The 22,238-nt window shown below is 36.7% G+C and overlaps 1 protein-coding gene across 4 annotated transcripts in view; it reads left to right on the top strand.

The window, feature by feature from the left end:
* Nucleotides 1-677: 677 nt before the first annotated feature.
* Nucleotides 678-22,238, top strand: part of LOC111141191 (cytoplasmic polyadenylation element binding protein 4) — a 58,563-nt gene continuing 37,002 nt past the window's right edge. For all 4 annotated transcript variants that reach the window (XM_022493582.1, XM_022493583.1, XM_022493580.1 and 1 more), the window contains exons 1-2: nucleotides 678-2,298; nucleotides 19,083-19,164. In XM_022493582.1, coding sequence (XP_022349290.1) covers nucleotides 1,174-2,298; nucleotides 19,083-19,164 — 1,207 coding nt within the window. In that variant the 5' untranslated portion in view covers nucleotides 678-1,173. The remainder of the gene's footprint in view (nucleotides 2,299-19,082; nucleotides 19,165-22,238) is intronic.

Here is a 22,238-nt window from a genome sequence, read left to right as displayed (position 1 = left end):
CCAGCAACCGTGAGGAGAAACAAAAGCCTTCTAAATTATAGATTTTTCTAAAATCTGGGGGAAAAAAGAGAGAGAGCACAAAGGGGGGAGGCCCTTCTCTTTTAGAATAACTACACTAGTGGGTTTTCCCTTTTTTTCCTCTTTTTTTCCCCCCTGCGGAGAATCGAACTGAGAGAACTGAACAAACCGCCCCTGGGTCCCATGAGGGAAAAAAACCCCGGAGCCGCAGAGAGGGGAAGAGGCCGAAACCGCAGGACCTTCCAGGTCGCCCCGTTGGTCCCCGCACCCCCGGGCCGCCAGCTCACCCTCCTCGAGTCTCGCTAATCCTTCCTGATCGCGATCCCCTCAAGAGGGAGAAACGGGTGTTTTCAACCCATTTCATGGGGGAGAGGAGGCCGGGGGGAGCCCAGGAACAGCGACCTCAGCAAGATCTGCACCCAAAGCCTCAGGAACAGCCCCAGAGGCCAAAACTGCACCCCGTGAAAGAGCAGAAACAGGACCAGGAACAGCAGAAACCTCCCTGCAATCATCTTTCCATTAGTCAATGCTGATTTCCTCTCCCGCAACCAGGAATTCACCTCCCACCCCAGATAACCTAATATAATCTATATATATAAATATATAATATATAATGTTCTTAAATTATTCCTGATTTTTTTTTAACCAAGCTGCCAAGAAAAGAACGTATTCTCCTCTTAGCCCTATTCTAATTTTTATGTGAGTGAATCTAAACTGCTGAGGAAGACCATATGTGATTGTTAAATTATATATATATATATTTTTACTCCGCGCAATGCTTATTCTTCTACATCCATAGATGCTTGAGAAGCTGTGTTTTTGTCATTCATGTACATTTTCCTTTGGAAAAAGAAAGCGCCTATTTTACTAACCAAAGACTTGATTTTTACCCTCTTCGTTTTTATTCCCTCCTAGAAATAAGCCCAGTTGGATTCATGTCAATGTTTTAAGAGATTTTTTTTTTAGGTTTTTTTTTTTTCTTTCAGAGACCAGAATTCCAAATCAGAACTATTTCAAGTGATAAGCTGCGATCTTTGAGCTAGCTATAAATAAGACATTTCAAACAAACAACTTAAATTTTGGGTAGAGGCTACAAAGACGTGAGACATTAGGTTGTCATTTTTTATCGTAAGAATCTGATCCTAAAAATAATAAATGGGGGATTACGGGTTTGGAGTGCTAGTGCAAAGCAATACTGGGAATAAATCTGCTTTTCCAGTCAGATTCCATCCACATCTGCAGCCTCCACACCATCACCAAAATGCCACCCCCAGCCCTGCAGCTTTTATAAATAATAACACAGCTGCCAATGGCAGCAGTGCCGGGTCAGCTTGGCTCTTTCCTGCTCCCGCTACCCATAACATTCAGGATGAGATCTTGGGGTCAGAGAAAGCAAAAAGTCAGCAACAGGAACAGCAAGACCCTTTAGAAAAGCAGCAGCTCTCACCCAGTCCAGGTCAGGAAGCTGGAATACTGCCTGAACCTGAGAAGGCAAAATCAGAAGAAAATCAAGGGGACAACTCTTCAGAAAATGGCAATGGCAAGGAGAAAATAAGAATCGAGTCACCAGTGTTGACAGGGTTTGATTATCAAGAAGCCACGGGGCTAGGTACTTCGACCCAACCCTTGACGTCTAGTGCTTCGTCTCTTACTGGTTTCAGTAACTGGTCAGCAGCGATAGCACCTTCTTCCTCTACAATCATCAATGAAGATGCAAGTTTCTTTCACCAGGGAGGGGTCCCGGCTGCTTCGGCTAATAACGGTGCTCTGTTGTTTCAAAATTTTCCCCATCATGTCAGCCCTGGCTTTGGAGGCAGCTTCTCCCCGCAGATCGGGCCTCTCTCACAGCACCACCCTCATCACCCTCATTTCCAGCATCATCACAGCCAGCATCAGCAGCAGAGGAGGTCTCCTGCCAGTCCCCATCCCCCACCTTTCACACATAGAAATGCTGCTTTTAACCAGCTGCCTCATTTGGCAAATAATCTTAACAAACCCCCCTCTCCATGGAGCAGCTACCAGAGTCCCTCTCCTACACCATCTTCTTCGTGGAGCCCGGGAGGTGGTGGATATGGGGGCTGGGGAGGTTCCCAAGGCCGAGATCACCGCAGAGGGCTGAATGGAGGAATAACGCCCCTGAATTCCATCTCGCCTCTGAAGAAAAATTTTGCAAGCAATCATATTCAGCTGCAGAAGTACGCTCGCCCCAGCTCTGCCTTTGCTCCTAAATCCTGGATGGAAGATAGCTTGAACAGGGCTGACAACATTTTTCCTTTTCCGGTAAGATTATGTTCCATTAATAGATTAAGATGAACAAGGAAGTCGCATGGTGTAATATCTATTTAACTAAGAGAGTTTGAATGGTCCATGTACATAGCAGAAGTCTTCTTAGAAAATGAATTAATTACCAGACGTTATTTTGGCAGGACAGGAGTATGATTTGGAATAAAATATTCAGCTGTTTCTTTGATAAATTTCTAATTGTAATCTTCCCCACAGATAATAGTGTGAATTGGCATAATTATGAATACCAGGTAGCTAGAGATGTTGTAATTATTAACTATACTAGCTTTCTAGCTGGACAGGATCATCAGGGTTGGTTTTTCCCTACTTTTTTAGGTGAGAATAAATAATATATAGATAAAGTATACTTCATTGTGGAAACTGATGATCATTTTATGCCCAGATGAAGTAACTGTATAACAAAAAAATTCATTTTTTTCCCTCCACTGTAGGCTAGTGATTCACTGAAAACCAACTATTGAATTATAGTTTTCTCACTGGTTGCACTTTAAACCTGGAACCTCTCTGAACCTTGCAGTCTGAATTCATCAATTCAGCAATTCCACTTAAACCTCTTTGCAAATTCCGGCCTGCCCTGTGTCAGAAAGGACTGGTACAGAAATGATCTAAATGTTTTCTTCATCCCCTTTTATTTTTAAATACTATGGAACTGTTGATCTCAGAGTGACTCTTTTATGATGCTTTTCATCCATTTGTTTATTTTCCAGTGTTAACACTAGGGGTGTAGATAAGCCATTCCTAAAAATAGATCCAGGCAAAGATCACTTGTCTTTCTTGCCACCAGTGTTTCCTTATTCTGCAAGTCACATGGTTTGATGTTTTTGAATTAATGAGCAGCCATTCTAGTTGATAGAAATGAGATAAAGAGAATTTCATAGTTAATTGAACATCAGATGCCCCACTGAGTTTGTATATTTGAGGGTATGATTGTTTATATGTGTTTGGGAAATTTATATGGGATAATAAGCTAACATTGAATCAGTCCTCACAGCGACCCTTCAAGGTAAGTTCTGTTATTATCCCCATTCTGTGGATGAGAAAATTGAGCATCAGAAAGCTATAATTTCCCGAAAAGTGCACAGCTAGTAAGAGTACAAACCCTAGGTTGAAAAAACAAGGATTAAAATATCTATCTGTATGCACGTATACATGTGTGTACATGTGTATACAAATACACATGTACCACAGGTAGAGGGTTATTTTAGAGATGATTCTGCAAGGGCTAAGACACATTACAAAACAGTTGCAATGTCCCCAGATATGATGTCAGCACAAGGTAGAACTATCTGTTTTGATTAATAATTTGCTTAGTGGGAGGGCAAGTTTGCTAAAAGAGAATCCTATGTCATTCCAAGGAATTAAATGTCCCTTCCCTCAAGGTTTCAGGTGGAATAGTTAGGATGTATCATAAAATATTTGATTAAGTTTAGTTTTAGATATTTAAAAATAATTTTTTGCCTGAGTATTAAAAAGCTCTTGGCTTTTTGTTTTAAAAAGGGTCTTTACTCAAACTGAAGAGCAATTATCTTGCGTTAGTGGCTAGGTAAAAGGCTTTTAGACATTGGTGATTTCATGAAGTCTATTTTTTAAAAAGTTGCTTTTAATATTCTTTGAACACAAATTTAAAGAAAATTTAGTGCAAAGGTGACTTTTTTGAATTAGTCATATGTTGCCAATTTTTAAATCTGAGGTGGCATTCTGTACATTTTAACTGGATTAAGATTGGTTTAGAATTGAATACACTTTTTTTATTTTGTTAGAGTACACTGACAGAATGAATTTATAGGACTGAGCATATATGACCTCATGGTTTATTTTCTGTTGTCAGTTTACCAACTTTTGATGAAAGTTTGCTTTGGGAAAAATAAAGATTTCAGGAAATGAATAAACTATATACGTGCATATTATCAATATTTTGGGGGACTAATCTTTTGGATCAGTTGGAGATTAAGCTGGTTTATGGAATAATAAAATTAACTAAGCTTGACACTAAAACATAGTGTTAGAAACTAAACTCTTCCCTTAGAATTATTGTCTATCATGCTGAGGATGGAAAAGGATGAGTCCATATACCTGGCTGAAATATGGTGGGATGAGAAAGTAAATGGTTGATTTCTGCTCATCACTCCCTACCATTTTTAGGAACGGGAGGAGGGTTCAGGGGGCCAGGAACAAATGTGGGGGTGATTTGAAAGTCACAGTAGTGTTTTGGGTTTTGAAAAAAAAAAAACACAAGAAGTTAGTAAACTGAGTACTGTATGCTTACTTAAATGAATGTAGTTCTCTGTGTGTGCGTGTGTATGTGCGTTTTAACAGTTCTATTTTGAATTGGTTTTTGGCAAAAAGAAAAAATACAATTTTGGATTGGTATGAATTACTTGGTTAGATTTGATACGAAAAACTTGAAGGGATATTTATTTGACTGGGAGCCTGGAGACCTAGGTGTGCTCTTGGCCCTATCAGTATAGCATTTGGGGACCTCAGTTTCTCCATAAACTGTGGGGGGTGGGGTGTGACAGAGGTGATGTCTAAGTTCCTTATGGTCCTGATGTGAGCTGTTGTAGAATTGAAATTGCTGCAATCACAACCATACTCTTTCTGAACCGCTGCCATCTTATTTAAATGTATTACCCTAAGCACTATTAATTTTAGGAAAGAAATTTTACAGATATTAGCAATTCAGTTTTAATGGCTATTGTTAAGAATTCCTTAGGTGTTATAGAGAGCTCTGGAAATATATCACAGAAATGACAGAATACAGCTTACATGATTACATTATAATCTTAGTATTATTGAAAGGAAAGAATTTACCTGATATGTAACTAATATTGGACAATGTTTGTTTTATTTTAAAATTAATCAGAATGGTTTTTACATTTGTTTGATGCAGATTTGGGTACATATAGTGAATTAAAATTAATGATAACATTTTTAGTTTGTTTTGTTGTCCAGTCTTAACAGTCTCTTTTATCTATGCTTGTGGAGCAAAAACAGATTTCAAATATATGACTAGTCCTCTAAATAATTGATATGGCAAGGCAATGTATTTTGGAAATATTTTTTATATTTAAAAAAAGGTATTTTTCTATTTTTTTTTTTGCTTGCTTAAAGCTTTCATTATATGAACTCAAATGACATGCCTCAAATCCTGTCTTCAGATACAACTAAATGAATATACATTGACTAATAACTAACATGTTTACAGTTTCTAAATGTTTTATATTTATTAATTCATTTAATTTATCCAACAGTCCTATGAGGTAAAAGTTACTATTACTATTCATATACAAGTCTTGGCTTTCAACCAATTACTACAGTGCCTCTTCACATAAACATAGTACAGGTGTGTAGGGGGGGAGGAGGGAACACCTCCCAGAAACAAGATGAGAGGAAAAATTTTATGGTTTGAATGATTGATGCATGATAATCAAAAGATGATTATAGACTTGAAAATGGAAAAGAATAGAAAATAATAGAATATGCCTATCAACTTTAAAATGCTAAACTTAGATAATATTCAAGTCAAAAAAATTTTTTTGTGTATTTTTAGTATATACCAGGCACTGAACTAGGTACTTTCACATGTTATCTTATATCCTATGAAGTTCGATTTTATTGTCCCAATTTCAAAATGAAGAAACAAGGTCGATATTCATGTGACTAAAGGCATGATTTGACCCTTATATTAAGGAGACAAAAATCCTCCATGTCCTGCCAAACACATCCTGGAATTCTAATGTCCAAACCAAATAATACATTGGAGCACTTGCCAGTAATTTTATTTGACTACAGCACCTCTTTGGAGGGGTGCCTAGATCTTCTGTCCTTACAGGAAAGTAAAGGAGAAATGTGTAGCATATATTCTGATAGTCTCTTATCTTCAGCTCAGTTATGCTCACACCTCCATTAGGTAAAAACCAGGAAGTAGGCAAAAAAATAAAAAATGAAAAATAAAAAGGAAGAGAGTGGACAGAATCTTTCACAAAGACCATCCTAAAACTTAATAGGGAGACATTTTAGGATTTAGAGCCCATTTGCTCTTACTTTAGACACAGTTACGGTGGATTTGTTGAGTTGCCTTAACCAGGCAAATAATTCATGTCACTTTAATAACTCTGCTTATGTTGTCAGTTTATTGATCCTTCAAATTATATATGGCATCTTGTATTTGAAAACAGTTACTGCATTGCTTCAGTTCTGAAAGTCATGGTGAATTATTACAATTGTCTTAACTGAACCTTGTTACACTTTTTGTTTTTTAATAATAGTCCCAGGAGGGATCTTTGTATGGGAAACGTTTTCTTTGACTTTGTATTTATTTATATTAGAAGAACGGAGATTAATTTCTTTACGATAAAGTATGGGTTGGATGGTTTTGGCTCCAGCAGAACGGAGATATTGGAAAAACTTTGGGAAAGCATACCAGATACAATTTTATGCCTTTTTGTAGAAAGCCTTTGAACTAGGTTTAATTGCTTTTCTGATGGAATCAAAACTTGGGCAGGGTGGAGTTTTTTGATTACTTTTTTTTGTCTTCACAGAAGCCATGGAATATGAGCAACACATTGTTCCACATCTTTCAGGAAAAACCTATTTATAGCAAGCTTAGTGAGCGTGGTTGTTGCTAGTTGCAACTAGAAAGATGCTCTTAGTTCATGGGTTTACGCTTTTGAGAATAATCCTTGTATTCATGAGAAAGAAGTGGAAAAGTAATCTTAAAGTTAATGTATGCCTAGTTTAAATTTTACAGCCTATATTTATTTTTTTATGACTTTATCTTGCTATAAGGAAAATTAGCTTGAAGATCCATTATCACATTTTTTCAGCAGTACATTGTATCTCAGTTTTTGGTCCCATCACAAATAAGATAATGTATATAATGCATTTCTCTTTAAGGCAGGGCGCCCATAACATGAGTATTTGTTTTAATATTTTCTTTTTAAAAAAAAAAATATTTTATTTATTTATTTGACAGACAGAGATCACAAGTAGGAAGAGAGGCAGGCAGGCAGAGAGAGAGGAGGAAGCAGACTCCCCACTGAGCAGAGATCTTGATGTGGGGCTCCATTCCAGGACCCTGGGATAATGACCTGAGCTGAAGGCAGAGGCTTTAACCCACTGAGCCACCCAGGCACCCCTGTTTTAATATTTACTGACAAACTCATTTTATATTTAATTGTACAAAGAAAATTCCTCTTGCAGAAATTAAAGTGTATTTTTACCATGATAAATCTATGGCAATATGTAATTTTTTTACTTCAAATTTAGTATAGTTTCTCATCACATTTTATATTATTGAAACAAAAGGAGTTCTACTTTCAGGTTTTCAGAAAATTCTTAGTAGGTAGAATAATAAAAGTGTTATTTTTAATCAGTTTCTGAAGGTGAGACTTGAATAATTACTGAGATAGGCTATTTTATGAGGCCAAACATGTAGTAGAGTGAAGCATAACCTCTGGATCCAAGTAGACTGAGTTTGACTCTGCACTCTAATTAGCTGTGTGACCTTGAACAAATTGCTTAAATTCAGGAAGAAAACCTCATCAGGATTTTAATACCCAGTAGTGAAGGGTTTTTGTGAGTACCTTAAGTGACCATAGTAGGTAGCTTAATTTTTTTTTTAATTTAAAATATGGCTCTCTAAAATTTGTAAAATAATGAAATTAATTACAAATAGAGTATCTATTTTTGAACAGTCCTTTGTATTGCTTATCTTATTATACATGCTTTACTTCTTAGAGTACTCCTTTTGAATAAACTAGATGCAGCTTAGGACAGATAAAACATTTAGCCAAATTATCAGTTTTCTTGAGAAGTTTTATAATTGTATATATCTAAACTTTCATTAGTATTGGCAGACCACATCATTCAGTATTTTGAAAGATTTTGCCTATGGTTATTTTAAGAAATTTAGAACATTTGATTTAGAACATTTGATTGTTTTTGCATTCTCCTTACGTTAAAGGAGACTATTTCAAAGGAGAATTTGTGATCTTTTTTTTTGGATAAAAGATAGGAAAGGGTACCATATATTTGAATTGAGTATAATTTATCTTTTATCCTGGATTTCAGTTTTGTTTTTTATATTTTAATTAACTTATTTAGTACATTATTTATTAAACACCTCCTATGTTATGGACTAGGGACAAGGCTAGATATCTCATAAAAGTTGTTTTGGTTTGATTTATAATGTATTTCTGACCTGTGCTAATCCCTGAATGATACTAAACATACTTTTTTCTCATTATAAACAAATTAGCAACTGAGAGTTTTGTGTCATTTTAATCCAGGAGCTGTTATAAACTTTAAGGCAAATTAACAGGTCCCACTTTAGGTACAACAAAAACAATGTGGTATTTTCAAATATTTTATTAATGGTCACATTTATAAATGTATTACTTGTACACTTATATGCAGCATGCGCTTATTTAAGTTTTGTGGCAAAATGGTAACAAAAGGCAAACTTTAACCTATGGGAGTGGAGTTCGGGTCTCATTACATGTCAAGGAAGACATTCCATCAGCCACTCACAGGTCCTCTCTCATGTTTGCAAACTGAATTATTAAAGTTCAAAGTCTTAAGCTGTACAAGTACTTTTCATATTGTAGAGTATTTAGGTTGGGCAATTTTTGTTTGCTGAGTATTTACCAGAAATATCATAATCATTATTTTTTTATACATCTAAACTAAATGATAGTTAATCCTCCAGGATTATACATTCTAAAGCCATATTTATATTTAAATATTATATAACATACTTTTAATAGTAGTCCTTCCAGGTGTTTTTGAGGAATGCATCTAATGCTAGTCAGTGAAGTAGTTGTCATCTTAATCTGTAAGAACCTTAAAAAAAAATAAGTCAGCATAAGAATGTTGCTATTCAGAAAAATCTCCTAATTGTAGTATGGAAGTCAGATCTGGGTTCCAAATATGGGTCCTCCACTTACTAACTATAAGACCTGGGGCAAGCAGCCTTCCTGATCCTTCATTTTCTCCTTTGTTTTGACTGGTTGTCAAATAGAAATATTAATTAAAAATCTTGAAAATAGCACATATTCTTAAGATACGAAATGTGAAATATGGTATAATTTGTGTGTGTTAATTTGAGCTTAATTTTAAAGAAGAATTTCATAAACCAAACTATGATTCCTTAAAATAAATTCACTGTACGTAAATAATAGTGGGAATCAAGCTAGATGATGTCCTTATTTTCTTGAACACTTCTAAAAAATTTAGTGACCAACCATTTTTTGTTTGTTTGTTTTTTTTCTTTTTTCTTTATATTCCCTGTCTCTATTTTGGTAAAGTGTTTAACTTCATGTCTTTTACTTTTTTATTAGGGAAAAATTTAAGCATATTCAGTAATAGACAAAATAGTATAACAGCCCCCCATGTGCATGTCATCTGGCTTCAGTAATGACCAACTCCTGGACAAACTCCTCTATCTTCTTCCTAACCTTCTCCCCTTGCATGTTATTTTCAAGCAGTTCCCAGATATTGTATCATTCCAATGTAAGTGCTTTAGTATGTGTCTCTAAAAGATTAGGAGTCTTCCCCACCCCCCCCACCCCCCGTAAAAATAACTACAGAGAAATTTCCTAGTGGTTTTTAAGAAAATATAGTGAGAAACTGAAGCAAGGCCCACACTTCTGTTGCACTTGCTCAGCTTGTTTCCCCACTCAAGCTGGTACTAATCTCTAAGGAAATCGCTGCTGGCCTCATCTCCTCCCTTCTGGGCAGAGAAGTATGCTGGTGGTCACATGGCCATAAAAAAAAAATAAGGGAGGGGTGAGAGATCCATCAAAAGCGACAAAACATCAATTGGTGGCTGAAAATTTGGGAGGAGATTCTCCAGTTTTCTTTTCTCCAGCTTATTCTTACCTTTTTAGCCCAGGTTTGGACTCCCATGGACTTGTGGGAAGGTTCTCTGAAAGGAGAGTGATTAAGACAGGACTGGGAGCTCTTTGGTTGTGTTTTTGTTTGTTTGTCTGCTTTTATTTTTAAAGAGGAATTTCGAGGTTTGGGGCCTTTTGCTGGCCTTTGCACTGCATCAAACTTTTTCACCTCTTGCTCTCTTTCAATCTACAAATGTTTGATACTTTCAGTGGACCATATGCTGGCAACACATGACCAAGGCGAGCATGCTCCTTCTCCTTGTGACGTGTATAGTCTGGTGACCTCTTTGTACCTGAGTGTTTAGAAGTGCCTTCTACTCAGGGAAACTCTGGAGAGCTAAGGATATGGGGGTGGGAATTGTGAGAGCCCAGAAAGGCTGATACTGCCTATAGGCTACTTTTTGACTTTGCTCTCGGGCTCTCAAGAGAGATTTCATTGATTACAGGACACAAGCCTTAGTTTAGAAATAAAGATTGTGCTTTTGGATGACCATTTTCTTTGCTGATTCTGGACCCTGACACAGCAGGCATGGAGCAGAGGAACTCTAAAAGCCAGTAAGCAGCCAAAGATGGAGGAAGGGTCAGAAGGGTCTAAATGACTTCATTCCTTAGGGTTGAGTGTTAGTAATATTTAAGTATTTTCCTGAAACTAGTGACTTCTTGGCCCTGAGTAGCTTATTAATATTTTTTCTATTTCATTTTCCTATGAAAATGGGCTATAGGAAATAGCACAGAACAGCTGAATTATTCAGATATAACAATATCTAATTTAATATGTTAATTTCAGGCTCTTTTCCCATTTCACCAGAGAGAAGGGGCAGAAGGAATGTTTATTGAATGGGTCTGCTAACTGCTGCACATTTGTGCAATCTGTCAGATACCTTATCTCCTTTCTCCTCACCAGCTTTATAAGGTCTCCTCATTTTGTTGATGAAACCAAGGTTCAGAGATGCTGTGGTGTCAAGATCACTTGTCTAGTAAGTGGTAATTTAAACTCAGGTCTTGGAATAGAGTAGTTTTTTTATTGTTGTTTTGTTTTGTTTTTTTGTTTTGTTTTGTTTTGTTTTTTAGAGCGAGAGCATGAGAGTCCATGTTGGGGAGGACAGGGAGAGGATTGTATTCATTTATTCTACTGGGTGTAAGAGCTTGATGTGGGGCTTGATCTCATGACTGTGAGATCATAACCTGAGCTGTTATCAAGAGTTGGATGCTTAACCAACTGAGCCACCCAGGTATCCTTTGGAATAGAATAGATTTTAATTATTTCTTTCTGCCAGGCAAGGTGAGAATCCATACACAGTCAAGAGAAGAAGCAGTCTGTTGATCCAGGAACTGACTGATCAAGTCTGGAATGGCAGTTTGTTTTTTAAATTCAGTTAAGTGGTGATAAGAAATGTTTACCATTTTAAGGATTTCTCATGCTCAAAATGAGTATGGTTTATTTAATAAAGGTTGAATTAAAGAAAGTTTCCTCAGAGGCTTTCTGAAGAGATCTGATTCATCAGTTCACATGGGAGCAAGTGGACCTGTTGCTTCAATCAGGGTAGTAAAACCAAAGACATTAATTTTTTAGTTATAGTTTTTTATAGGGAGCATTTGGTAGCCTGTAAGATTCTGCCTTCACTATTAAGCCATCATAATGAGAAAGTACTGACTGAAGATGATTAGTGTAGATGATTACCTCTTTGACTTTAACCTCTGATTCTCGTTCTCAACGTTCAGGTTCTCTACATAGTGAAGGATGTCATACCTGCCAGGTGTTTGTTTATACATTGAAATTTCTAGGTCCTCATGAGGCTTATGAAATGAGCCACTTTTCTGAGCTTCTGCTCCTCCACTTACTATATGACTTTGAGAGTTATTAGTTAACTTCTCATAGCATTATTTGCCTAAAACGGGGATGATACTTATATACACTTTACGTGTTGGTTGTGAGGAATGAATGTATGTAAATCATACATAATTCATATAAGATGCCCAACATGGAACCAGGAAGAACATGTTAGCCACTCTTTAATAATGGTGGTGTTGATGATGATAGACTACAGCATGCTACACCTATGCTACAGTCTGTGGCTATGGAGAGATGATGTGAGTGGTGCTTACAGCCTGCCGGGGGGATAGTTATAAGGGAACCTGTCAACATCATATGGAATGGCATTATGCTAGTGGGGTGGGGGAAAAGGGACTTGGGCCTGCACCAGGATGTAAGGGTCATCTGGAAGTGGAATCATGAAGGTTGACTATGTAGTCAATTTTTGATGCCTGTGGGCTTAATGTTTAATCCAAGAAGAACAATTATATTTTGGCAAATCTCAGATTAAAACTCCCATAGTACCTTTGATTAATTATGGGCTCACTGGCGCTTCAAACTTCCTGTTTATTTTGGCAGCTGACATACTGGCATATACTTTCCTTTCAAACCAAAATATTTTCTTTTCCCTTCTTCACTAGGGAAACTTTAAGCCAAGAAGAGAAACCTCGTTGGCTGATACAGATACGTAGTTGTCTGGGAAGTGACAATCATAGTAGTGTCTGTCTATATAGGGAGAGAGTGAGTAAAGGAAGTAGCTGACCTTTGGCTTTGGTTCTTAATAACGTGGTTACATTCAGTTAAGTACTTTTTGTGTTTTAGACCCAGTCTAGCGATGTGAAAACATACTAACTCAAATATAAAAAGACAAGACCAGTAATAGAGTGGTCATGGTGGTTCATCTGTTGAAATTGATCTTGATTGTAATCTTTTTCCAAGTTAGGCATCTCAGAGCTTGGAGAAGGTTTTTTGGGGGGTCTTTTTTTGGGGGTCTGAGAGCAAAGGCTGCCTCTTCATGCAGAAACCTTAAAATGGTTGATGTAGAATATTTAAACTGGACTGTATCATGGCCAGTCTGCTACAAGTCACAATGCAACATATCTAAGGAAATTAACCTGTTGAGTATAATTGCTTAACTCAGTGCTTCTCAAAGTGTGGTCCCTGGCATCACTTAGAAACTTATTAGAAGTGTGAATTCTTGGACCCTACCCAGAACTATGATTGAGACACTTTATGGGTAATCTGTGATTTGATAAGATCTCCAGATGATTCTGATATGCTCCCAAATATGAGAAACATTGGCTTAGGGTAGCCATCTGAGTGTTTAAAAAAAAAAAAAAAGCCACGAATGATGATTTTGGTTTGTGGTATAATTGCAGTGTAGTTGTTCTTCCTGTTGGTAATAGACCAATAGGTTCACGTGTTTATTTTGGCTACTTCTGGAATGTTATGCAAAGTCATGTCATCAGTTATTTGCTGATGTAAGTCTTCCTATTTTGCCATGGCAGTCAGGATCACTCAGGTGTAAATTAAAAGGATGGGTCCTGATTTTTGAAATACTAATTTGTTTTATAAGAACATTATTTTTTCTCCAACTTTGATTTTTACATTGATTTGTATGGTTTTTCCTTTGGAAATTGTCCTGTAGAGATGACAGAAACCAAAGCCAACCAGTTACTAACACACAAGTCAATATATTAAATACAACAATTAAGATTACAAAATAAGATGATGCCTAAGTATGGTAATCAAGTTTGCCTTGCTGAGCCTTGAAGATAATTGGTGATCTTCTATTTTCATTCATGATTAATAAGCTCACATGTTGTAGAGTCAGAAGGCCTAGGTTCAAATTCTGCCTCTCCACTTACTTTGCAATGATAGAATTGTCTAATCACTCTCAACCTCCATTTCTTCATCTGTGAAATGGAATAACTGCTGAACATACCTAATTGTGTAGGATTTTTGTGAAGAATTAATAAGATCCCACATGGAAAGCATTAGATCTTGATAAGGGTCAGCTGCTGTTATTATGAGGATTATTACTATTTCTACCACTTCTACTTCTGTGGTTGGCAGTAGATAACTGAGAGAGGCATCTGTGGTAGCTTTCTAATTTGCGCACCACGTCTCTTTGTCACCTCAATGGGAAGAAGGAAGATAAGCCTTCTTATCTTTTTAGTACCTCTGATATTATTCCTGTATTCTTCTTTTTTTTTTTTTAAAGATTTTATTTATTTGTTTGACAGAGAGATAGAGACAGTGAGAGAGGGAACACAAGCAGGGGGAGTGGGAGATGGAGAAGTAGGCTTCCTGCTGAGTAGGAAGCCTGATGTGGGGCTCGATCCCAGAACCCTGGGATCATGGCCCCAGCTGAAGGCAGGCACTTTAACGACTGAGCCACCCAGGCGCCCCCCTGTATTATTCTTATACATACATTTTGTTCTTCTTTTGATTTATTGAGAAATACTTCAGTGCCTCCTGTTTGCTGGGCACTTGCCAGCGTGTTCCTGCTCCCGGAACCTTTACAGCAGAATGTCTTATTCATTCAAATGTATGCCTTAATTAGTGTGGTCCTTTGACTCCCATGACCATTACCTTACCCAAGGAATTATTGCCTGCTTTGGAGGGAGACTTAGGCTTGAATCCTGACTAAGCTGCTGAACTATGCAGTAACCTGTCTGTGCAGTAATTATAGAATTTTTCTTGGTCTTAGTTTTAATCATTAAAGCAGGAATAATGCCATCTAACTTATAAAGAGGTATTAAGACAGTATTAATAAAGTACCTAAAATAATGTCAGATTTCTTAGTAGATGCTCAATAAAAGGTAGTTCTGTTTTTTTACCTTTTCTCCCTTTAGGCTGCCAAGAGAAACTGGCTGGTGGTGGGTTGAAGCAAATTTGGTTGCTTGTGTTTTTTGTTTCATGATAGATTCTTTGCCCTATTATCTTAAATCAGGACATCCCACATCAACCAATTGTTTTAAGTAAATTTTTTTAATTAAAAATCTTGTTATTTTGCATTGTGTATAGCGTAAGAAGACGCAGCAACTGTCCTAAGTCGCTAAGGGTTCATTTTCTTATTAACATTATTGGCCCTCACCTGTTTGTGGGCACAAAGGGCACAAAGTGATGAGTTTTCATTAGCCATTCTCCTTTACGCTTTGCTTCCTGCCATGCTCATCACCATAATTTAAACCAAATCTTGGAAGAGCACATGCTAAGGATGTCGGAAAGCTAGAATACAAATATATTTTGGACTTAGGAAAAGGAATTAGAGGTCTAATAAAACTCTTCCCTTTTTCAGATCAGTAAAGAGGTCTAGAAGATGAAAGGGCCCAAGCTCACATGACATATCAGTGGTGGAGTTGGGGCTTCCTAGTGTCTAATGTTCATTCTTCTGATTTACGCTGATATTCATATTTTGGTTATCAGCTCACAGTCAATCAAGAAGAGTTGTCACTTAGCAAGGTTTCTATTTTATAGTTAGTTTACTTTCTGGGAAATGGATCCAAGAAAATAGATAAGTGGTTATGATATTTGGCCCAATTAGCAATCAAAAGGGTAAAATCAAAGAATGAAATATGGAAACCAAAGTCCTCTTGATTTGATACTTTATCGGGTAGAAAACCAACATTGTTTGTGCTGCTGTTCTTATTCCTTGGGTTTATTTATTTGGATCTACTCCACCTACTTCCTGGTGGCACACTTACATTTTAGATTTTTGTTTTTGTTTTTAATTAGGGGTTAAAAGTAGATGGAGAAGATCAGTGAGAGGATAGTGAGAAGGATAACTTTAGACCCTCTCTGAGAGTAGAATGTTTACTTGACAAAATATGTGGCTTTTGAACTCTTTGAATTGCGAAAGCATCATAAGAAGTAAAATGTTATACAAATGTAGTCATTTATAATAATTATAATAAGATTGGACTGTGGGTAAGAATACAGATTAGGCAAGGGTTGGCAAGAATGTGGTAACTGTGCCATTGGGTCCTGTACCTTGCACTTAAATCATTAGCAATCTGTCCAGACACTGTTCCCTTCTGAATCCATACCGAGCCTGAAAATCCTTCCCAACACATTGCATCTGAGGGGCGATACCAGTTGATGAGAGTTTGTATATTGGTGTTTATTTGTCACTCTTGTATTAAATCATGACAAAGTGTAAAAAGGATAGAGGGTTTGTTTTTAATACCATAAAGCATTACTTGAATATTTAAAAATTTCATTAAGGATTTTAATTTTAATGTATTCCACCAATTAGAAGTCAGGGGTTATCTTAGCAAAAATCTTCTGTTTCAGGCAGTATGTGGTAGTTGGGGAGGAGGTAATGAAGTTGCTTTGCTAAAATTCCAGTACCACATTTAGAAACGTACAAGTAAAAAGGTAACTTCTTTATTTAATGGACACAGCTGTCATAAACCAAAACATACTGTGTAATATTCTTTATCAGCTGCTTCTCTTCAATGTTCTTGTTATTTAGTGATTGGCAAAATGCAAGTTCTGGAAATTCACAAGGTTGCTTAATGCTTTAGTTGCATTAAAAAAAAAAAAAAAAAAAGCTGAGTACCCCCTACCCCACTACCCATTATAGTTATTTTGGCAGAAGAAAACCTACAACTCTACGGCAGGAAAGGGAAAATGTAAAAACAAACCTTAAAGAAGCAGAAGGAAAGAAATGTTTTAAACATTTAAAAATTACTTGAAGGAATTCACTTATTCATTGCTTTAGCAAACACGTGTGCCTTCTACCTGTCAGGTCCTGTGTGAGGCACAGTGTTACAAAAATGTAGGACAAGGCTTCTCAACCTGTGTCACCTCATGGCACACCTAGAAAACATAATACTGAAGCAGAAATCATCTGCTAGAGAGTTCCTGCCCTAGCTGTCAATCCTGTGGGCTTAGGAAATTGATATCTTGGCATATTGTCACCCTTTGGATTTGTATACATTGAGAACATTTGATGTAAGACATAACTTCCTACTCTTGGGAAACTGGCTAAAGATATAAGCAAGTTACTAGATACTAAGAATTATTGCCTCCAAGATAGGTTTTGTACTGGAGATAGTAGAGACAGTGGCTGGCCGGGTTATGGGTGTGGTTCATAGATTTCAGAACAGAGGACAAATCTAGTAACTGTAGAATGAGATAGTGGAATTTTAAATTAACTTCTTTCTCAGATTTTGCCTCAAATCCACTTTGCTTCCAAAAGAATATGCAATACAAGTTTTGAGTTAATTCAGTGCATAAGATGAAGAAGGATAAGAAAAACAGAACAGTGTTTTCCTCTTTGTGAACACTAACCTTTAAAAATTCTGATTCTGACCATGTGTCCTCCTGCTTCTCTCTTGACCATGTTGAGTAGATGAAGATGATGAGGAAAGAATCAAGAAAAAAAAAAATGGGAAAGATGTTCTGGAGGGAGTCATACCAGTTCAGAGCAGAATAGCGTGTTAAGGCACCTGCTCCCCATCCCCCTCTTCATCTTCTCCATACCACCTCCGCCCCAGGAAAAATCCTGTAATACTCTCCTTTAATTATTGGATTATATCCAAATATAACTATCTTTGGACTCCTAAAGTTGCAGAGGTAAAAAAAAAAAAAACTGGTATCCTATAACAATTCATTCAGTGAACACTGATTATCTACACGGTGGGGTGGGGTCGGGAGACGTGATCCCTGTTTCACGGGATAAGACAAATAGTGTTATGGAAGGACAGAAGAGAAATGTCAGGTTGATCACAAAATGCTCTCTGGTGGAGAGCATGCTCTATCAGCCTTAAGGCTCTAGAAATTAGCTAGGAAAGAGGGAATCATTCCAAGTTTAAAAAAAGGGGTGGGGGATAAAATCAGGTGAACTTTTTTAAAAAGCCGGGGCTTTGAGTTAAAAAATAAAAGAAAGCTGAAAAGAAGGTTATAGAATTCTGCTTGTCCAGTTCCTGTGGAAGCCCCTTTTTCTTTCATATTCTTGCGGTTGTATCTATGTGTGTACCAGTTTTATTCTTCAGGTGGGTCAGAAATCTGTATTACTGCTTCCTTTCAGAGTTTAATTTTAAAATGTTTTCATCTACTTCTCACTTATCAAGCCACACTTTAATTTTAGTTATTTCTGGTACTTTTCCTCCGGAAGAATGCCAGAGCGGTTGGGTTGTTGTATATTTTAAGATTCCTCACCCACTCTTGAAATGCATTTTGTTAAGCCAGGGTTTAGATCAACATGTTGACACTCTGTCTTCCCTTTAATTTTAATGGCCATAAAATCAAGACTACTTTGCCACTTAGTGGTCTTACAGACCTTGGATAACTATTTTCACACTTTGGTTGATGAGAAAATACAGCTATTTTGAATAACTCTTCTGAATATTGCCGTTTGGTAGCAGTATCTGCTGAACGCCAGCAAAGTTCATAACTGCTGTAACAAGTTTGGAAAGTTTTGCCATGTTACTGCAATCTTAAGTGGCAGACAAAGGTTATGAATTTTATTTTACATTCATGTTGTTGACTATACGGAAATTGGTTTTAGTTGCTTCTGCTTTGTTAGTAAAAATAATGCTTTTATTGAAATAATTATTAGAAATCAGATCACTCTTTGCTGAAACCTGGTTACTTTTGTGGTTTTGATGTTTTGTAAGTGTTAAAAAATAAAATGCAAGAATAAACGAAACAAGACTAGATCAGAAGGGAGACAAACCATTAGAGACTCTTAATCTCATAAAATAAACTGAGGGTTCCCTGGGAGAGGTGGGTAGGGAGAGGGCGGTGGGGTTATGGACACTGGGGAAGGTATGTGCTATGGTGAGTGCTGTGAAGTGTGTAAACCTGGCGATTCACAGACCTGTACCCCTGGGGCTAATAATACATTACATATAATGTAATAAAATAAAAAAATAAAAAATTTAAAAAAAATAAAAATAAAATGCAGTAGTAATGTACCTCATACACAGAGGGAGTAAAATTACTACCTTTTGATCTGTGTCCCATCAAATACAGCTTATTATCTCCTTTTGTAATTAAAAGCTATTTTAAAAGTGACTTGTGGCTGTTTGTGTTTACAGGATCGCCCCAGAACGTTTGATATGCACTCACTGGAGAGTTCACTCATTGACATTATGAGAGCTGAAAATGATTCCATTAAAGGTAATTTTAAAAATCTATTTGATTTTTAGTGAAGTAGATAAGATTTTGTATTATTTATATACTCTCACGAACAGTATGGCAAATATTATGGATTCATATTTTGTATGTAGTCAGTTCCATCAATTTTATACATGTACCTCTCATTAAAAACTCAGACATATTTGGTGGGCATCACTGTATGCCCATCACAATACCAATTAAGAGAACTACAAGAGTACTGATTGCTAAGGGTGGGCAGTTAACAGGAAAGACATGAACCATATACCTCATTTTTTCAATATCTGAGGCAAAAAAGAATGCTCAGTGCCTCAAACCTCTATGTCTCTCCACCCATGACAGTGACTATACACTCATGAGTTCAAATGTTGATAGAGTTTTGGTCCAGTTTCACATTTTTAAAAAATTGGCCAGTAGTTTCAAAGTTGAGATGAAGTTCTGTTCTTGAAATATTTTCTGTGGATCATGTTAAGAAAAAATAGTGCTATTTCTACTTGGATTCTGGTCTCAATTCTAATACTAACTAGCTGTGTTATGTTGAATAAGACCTTTCATTTTGATTAGGCCTCAATTTCTTTCCTCTGTCTCTCTCTCTCTCTCTCTCTTTTTTTTTTTTTAAGATTTTACTTATTTATTTTGAGTGAGAGAGAGAGTACAGGTGAACACAAGTGCAGGGAGGGGCAGACAGAGAGGGAAAAGCAGACTCCATGCTGAGATCCCAGGACCCTGAGGTCACGACCTGGGTGGAAGGCAGCCGCTTAACCTACTGAGCCACCCAGGCCCCAAGGCCTCAGTTTCTGATCTTTATAATAAGGGACTTAGAATCACTGTTGCAGTAAGGGACTTACAATGGGGAGCTTTAAAAATAAAATATAGAGGGGCATCTTGGTGGCTCAGTGGGTTAAGCTTCTGCCTTGGGCTCGGGTCATGATCTCGGGGTCCTAGGATCAAGCCCTGCATCAGGCTCTCTGCTCAGTAGGGAGCCTGCTTCCCTCTCTCTCTCTCTGCCTGCCTCTCTGCCTACTTGTGATCTCTGTCTGTCAAATAAGTAAATAAAATCTTTAAAAATATATATATATAGATGCATGGGCCATATTCCAGGTGTGGGGTAGGGCTTGGCATGTTCGTTTTTAATGTCTCATGTGCTTGGGTAACCAGGATTGAGAATTACCAGAGGAGGTATTCTCTAAGGGCCTTTCCAGCTCTGATTTTGTGAAAACTACCCCACAGAATAAAATATTTTTCTGCACAAAAATCTTTTAATTAGAAAGGAGATTTCTTTTTTCTTTGCTTGTTTTTGTAAAGAAATTTGGAATGTTTGGTGTATTTGGTCATCCCACTTGTTTATTTGTTCATTCATTTGTTCATTCATTCATTTGGTGTTTATGATCCTGCTTTGTGCCAGACATAGCTTTGCACTGGGGTCAAAGGTAGCAAAACAACCTGTACTTTAAATGGTGACCAGCCTGGCTTGGTTTTCCTTTGAGTTTGGTTTATTACATTACTAATGGAGTGAAACTTTTAAGTGTTTTTCAACGGACTAACAATGGTAAAATTTTTAATGAGGGGAGCTGTTTGAAGTTTGGAGAGATGAAAAATTGATAAAAGTATGCATCCAGCTGTTGAGATAACTTTGAAATAAAAATATTTTGAAGATCCTTACTGAATTCCTCATGGAATTCTGATGGGTGACTTTAATCCAAATACACAATCTGTTTCTGAGGAAAGATGATCTCTCATTCAGAGTAGGCTTTATTTTTGCCATTTCGTAGTACTCTGACTTTGAGTAGTATCTCAGCCTCTTTCACCCTTCTTTTTGTTTTTTCATCAGAAAAGTGAGGAGAGTGTAAGGCCCTTTCTAGCACCAAAAAAACTGTACACTCTTAAAAAGTAGCTAAAGGAGAAATTTGAATATGGTCTGTGCATTGATTGTACCAGTGTCAGTTTCCTGGTTTGTACTATAGTTATGTAAGATGTCACCACTTGAAGACACTGGGGTAAGGGGTATATAGGATCTCTCTGTACTGTTTTTTTGCAACTTGCTTTGAACCTGCAATTATTTCGAAATTAAAAGCTAAGTACAGAAAAATATAGTTAAAGGTAAAGGACGTTTGTTTATTAATGTATTAGATGTCTTCAGCAACTAACTTTTTTTCATTTCTTTTGTTTTTCTTTTCTTTCTTTTTTTCTTTCTTTCTTTCTTGGAGAGCCTCTTATGTACTTGATACTAGGGATAATAAATAATTAGAACTCATTTTCATGATAAGTGCCTATTTCTTTTTATTTCATGATATTTTGTTTATTTTATTTCATAAGGGCCTTTCAGAGAAAACAGTTTACAAGCAGTAGCAGATATAAACTATCTATTATGTATTGCTTCTAAGAAGCAAGCCTCTACCTAGTACTTAGGTTAGATGTAAGAGTTGCACACATTATTCTAATAAAATTAACAGTAGCATTTCCTTGATTTATCAGATATAGCCAGGACATATCTCAGGTTTATTTCTGTTTCTTCTCGTAGTTTGCTAAATCATTATGTAAAGTTCTGCTTTTATTCTGTATTCCCTTTTTAATTTCTTCTACCAAATTTAATTAAATTAAGTTTCTTTAAGCTGATTCAGTAAGGATAATGAAAAGTTAAGTCTGATGACAGAAAACATTAAATCTGATTGGCCTAGTCTGGGAACATAAAACTTTTGTGAAATACTTATTTATAAAAGGAAGTGTGGCAGAGTGGAAAGGCCATGGGTTTTGGAGTCAGATAGATCTGGTTTTAAATTGCCATTCTGCCACTACAGTTTGTGGTGGTTGTGAGGATTAAATGGTACGATGTATTTGTGAAATGGAGCATACCACACAGTTCATAGAAAACACTCAGTAAATGGTATGGATTATTACTAAGTATCTATTAAGTCTATTTTTATGCTTATCAAATGAGAAAGTCAGTTTTGATGTAAGCTTAAGTGCCAGAGTGACTCAAGTATATTAAGCGACTGAGCCTCTCAGGCGCCCAAAAGTAACTTAAGTGTATTAAATGAACTCTGTCCCTTTTTTCTTCAAAGAGCAGTAAAGAATTC

Source organism: Enhydra lutris, unplaced genomic scaffold (assembly GCF_002288905.1).
Source record: "Enhydra lutris kenyoni isolate GAN:26980312 unplaced genomic scaffold, ASM228890v2 scaffoldscaffold5, whole genome shotgun sequence".
NCBI lineage: Eukaryota > Metazoa > Chordata > Mammalia > Carnivora > Mustelidae > Enhydra > Enhydra lutris.
This window is presented reverse-complemented; position numbering and strand designations above follow the sequence as displayed.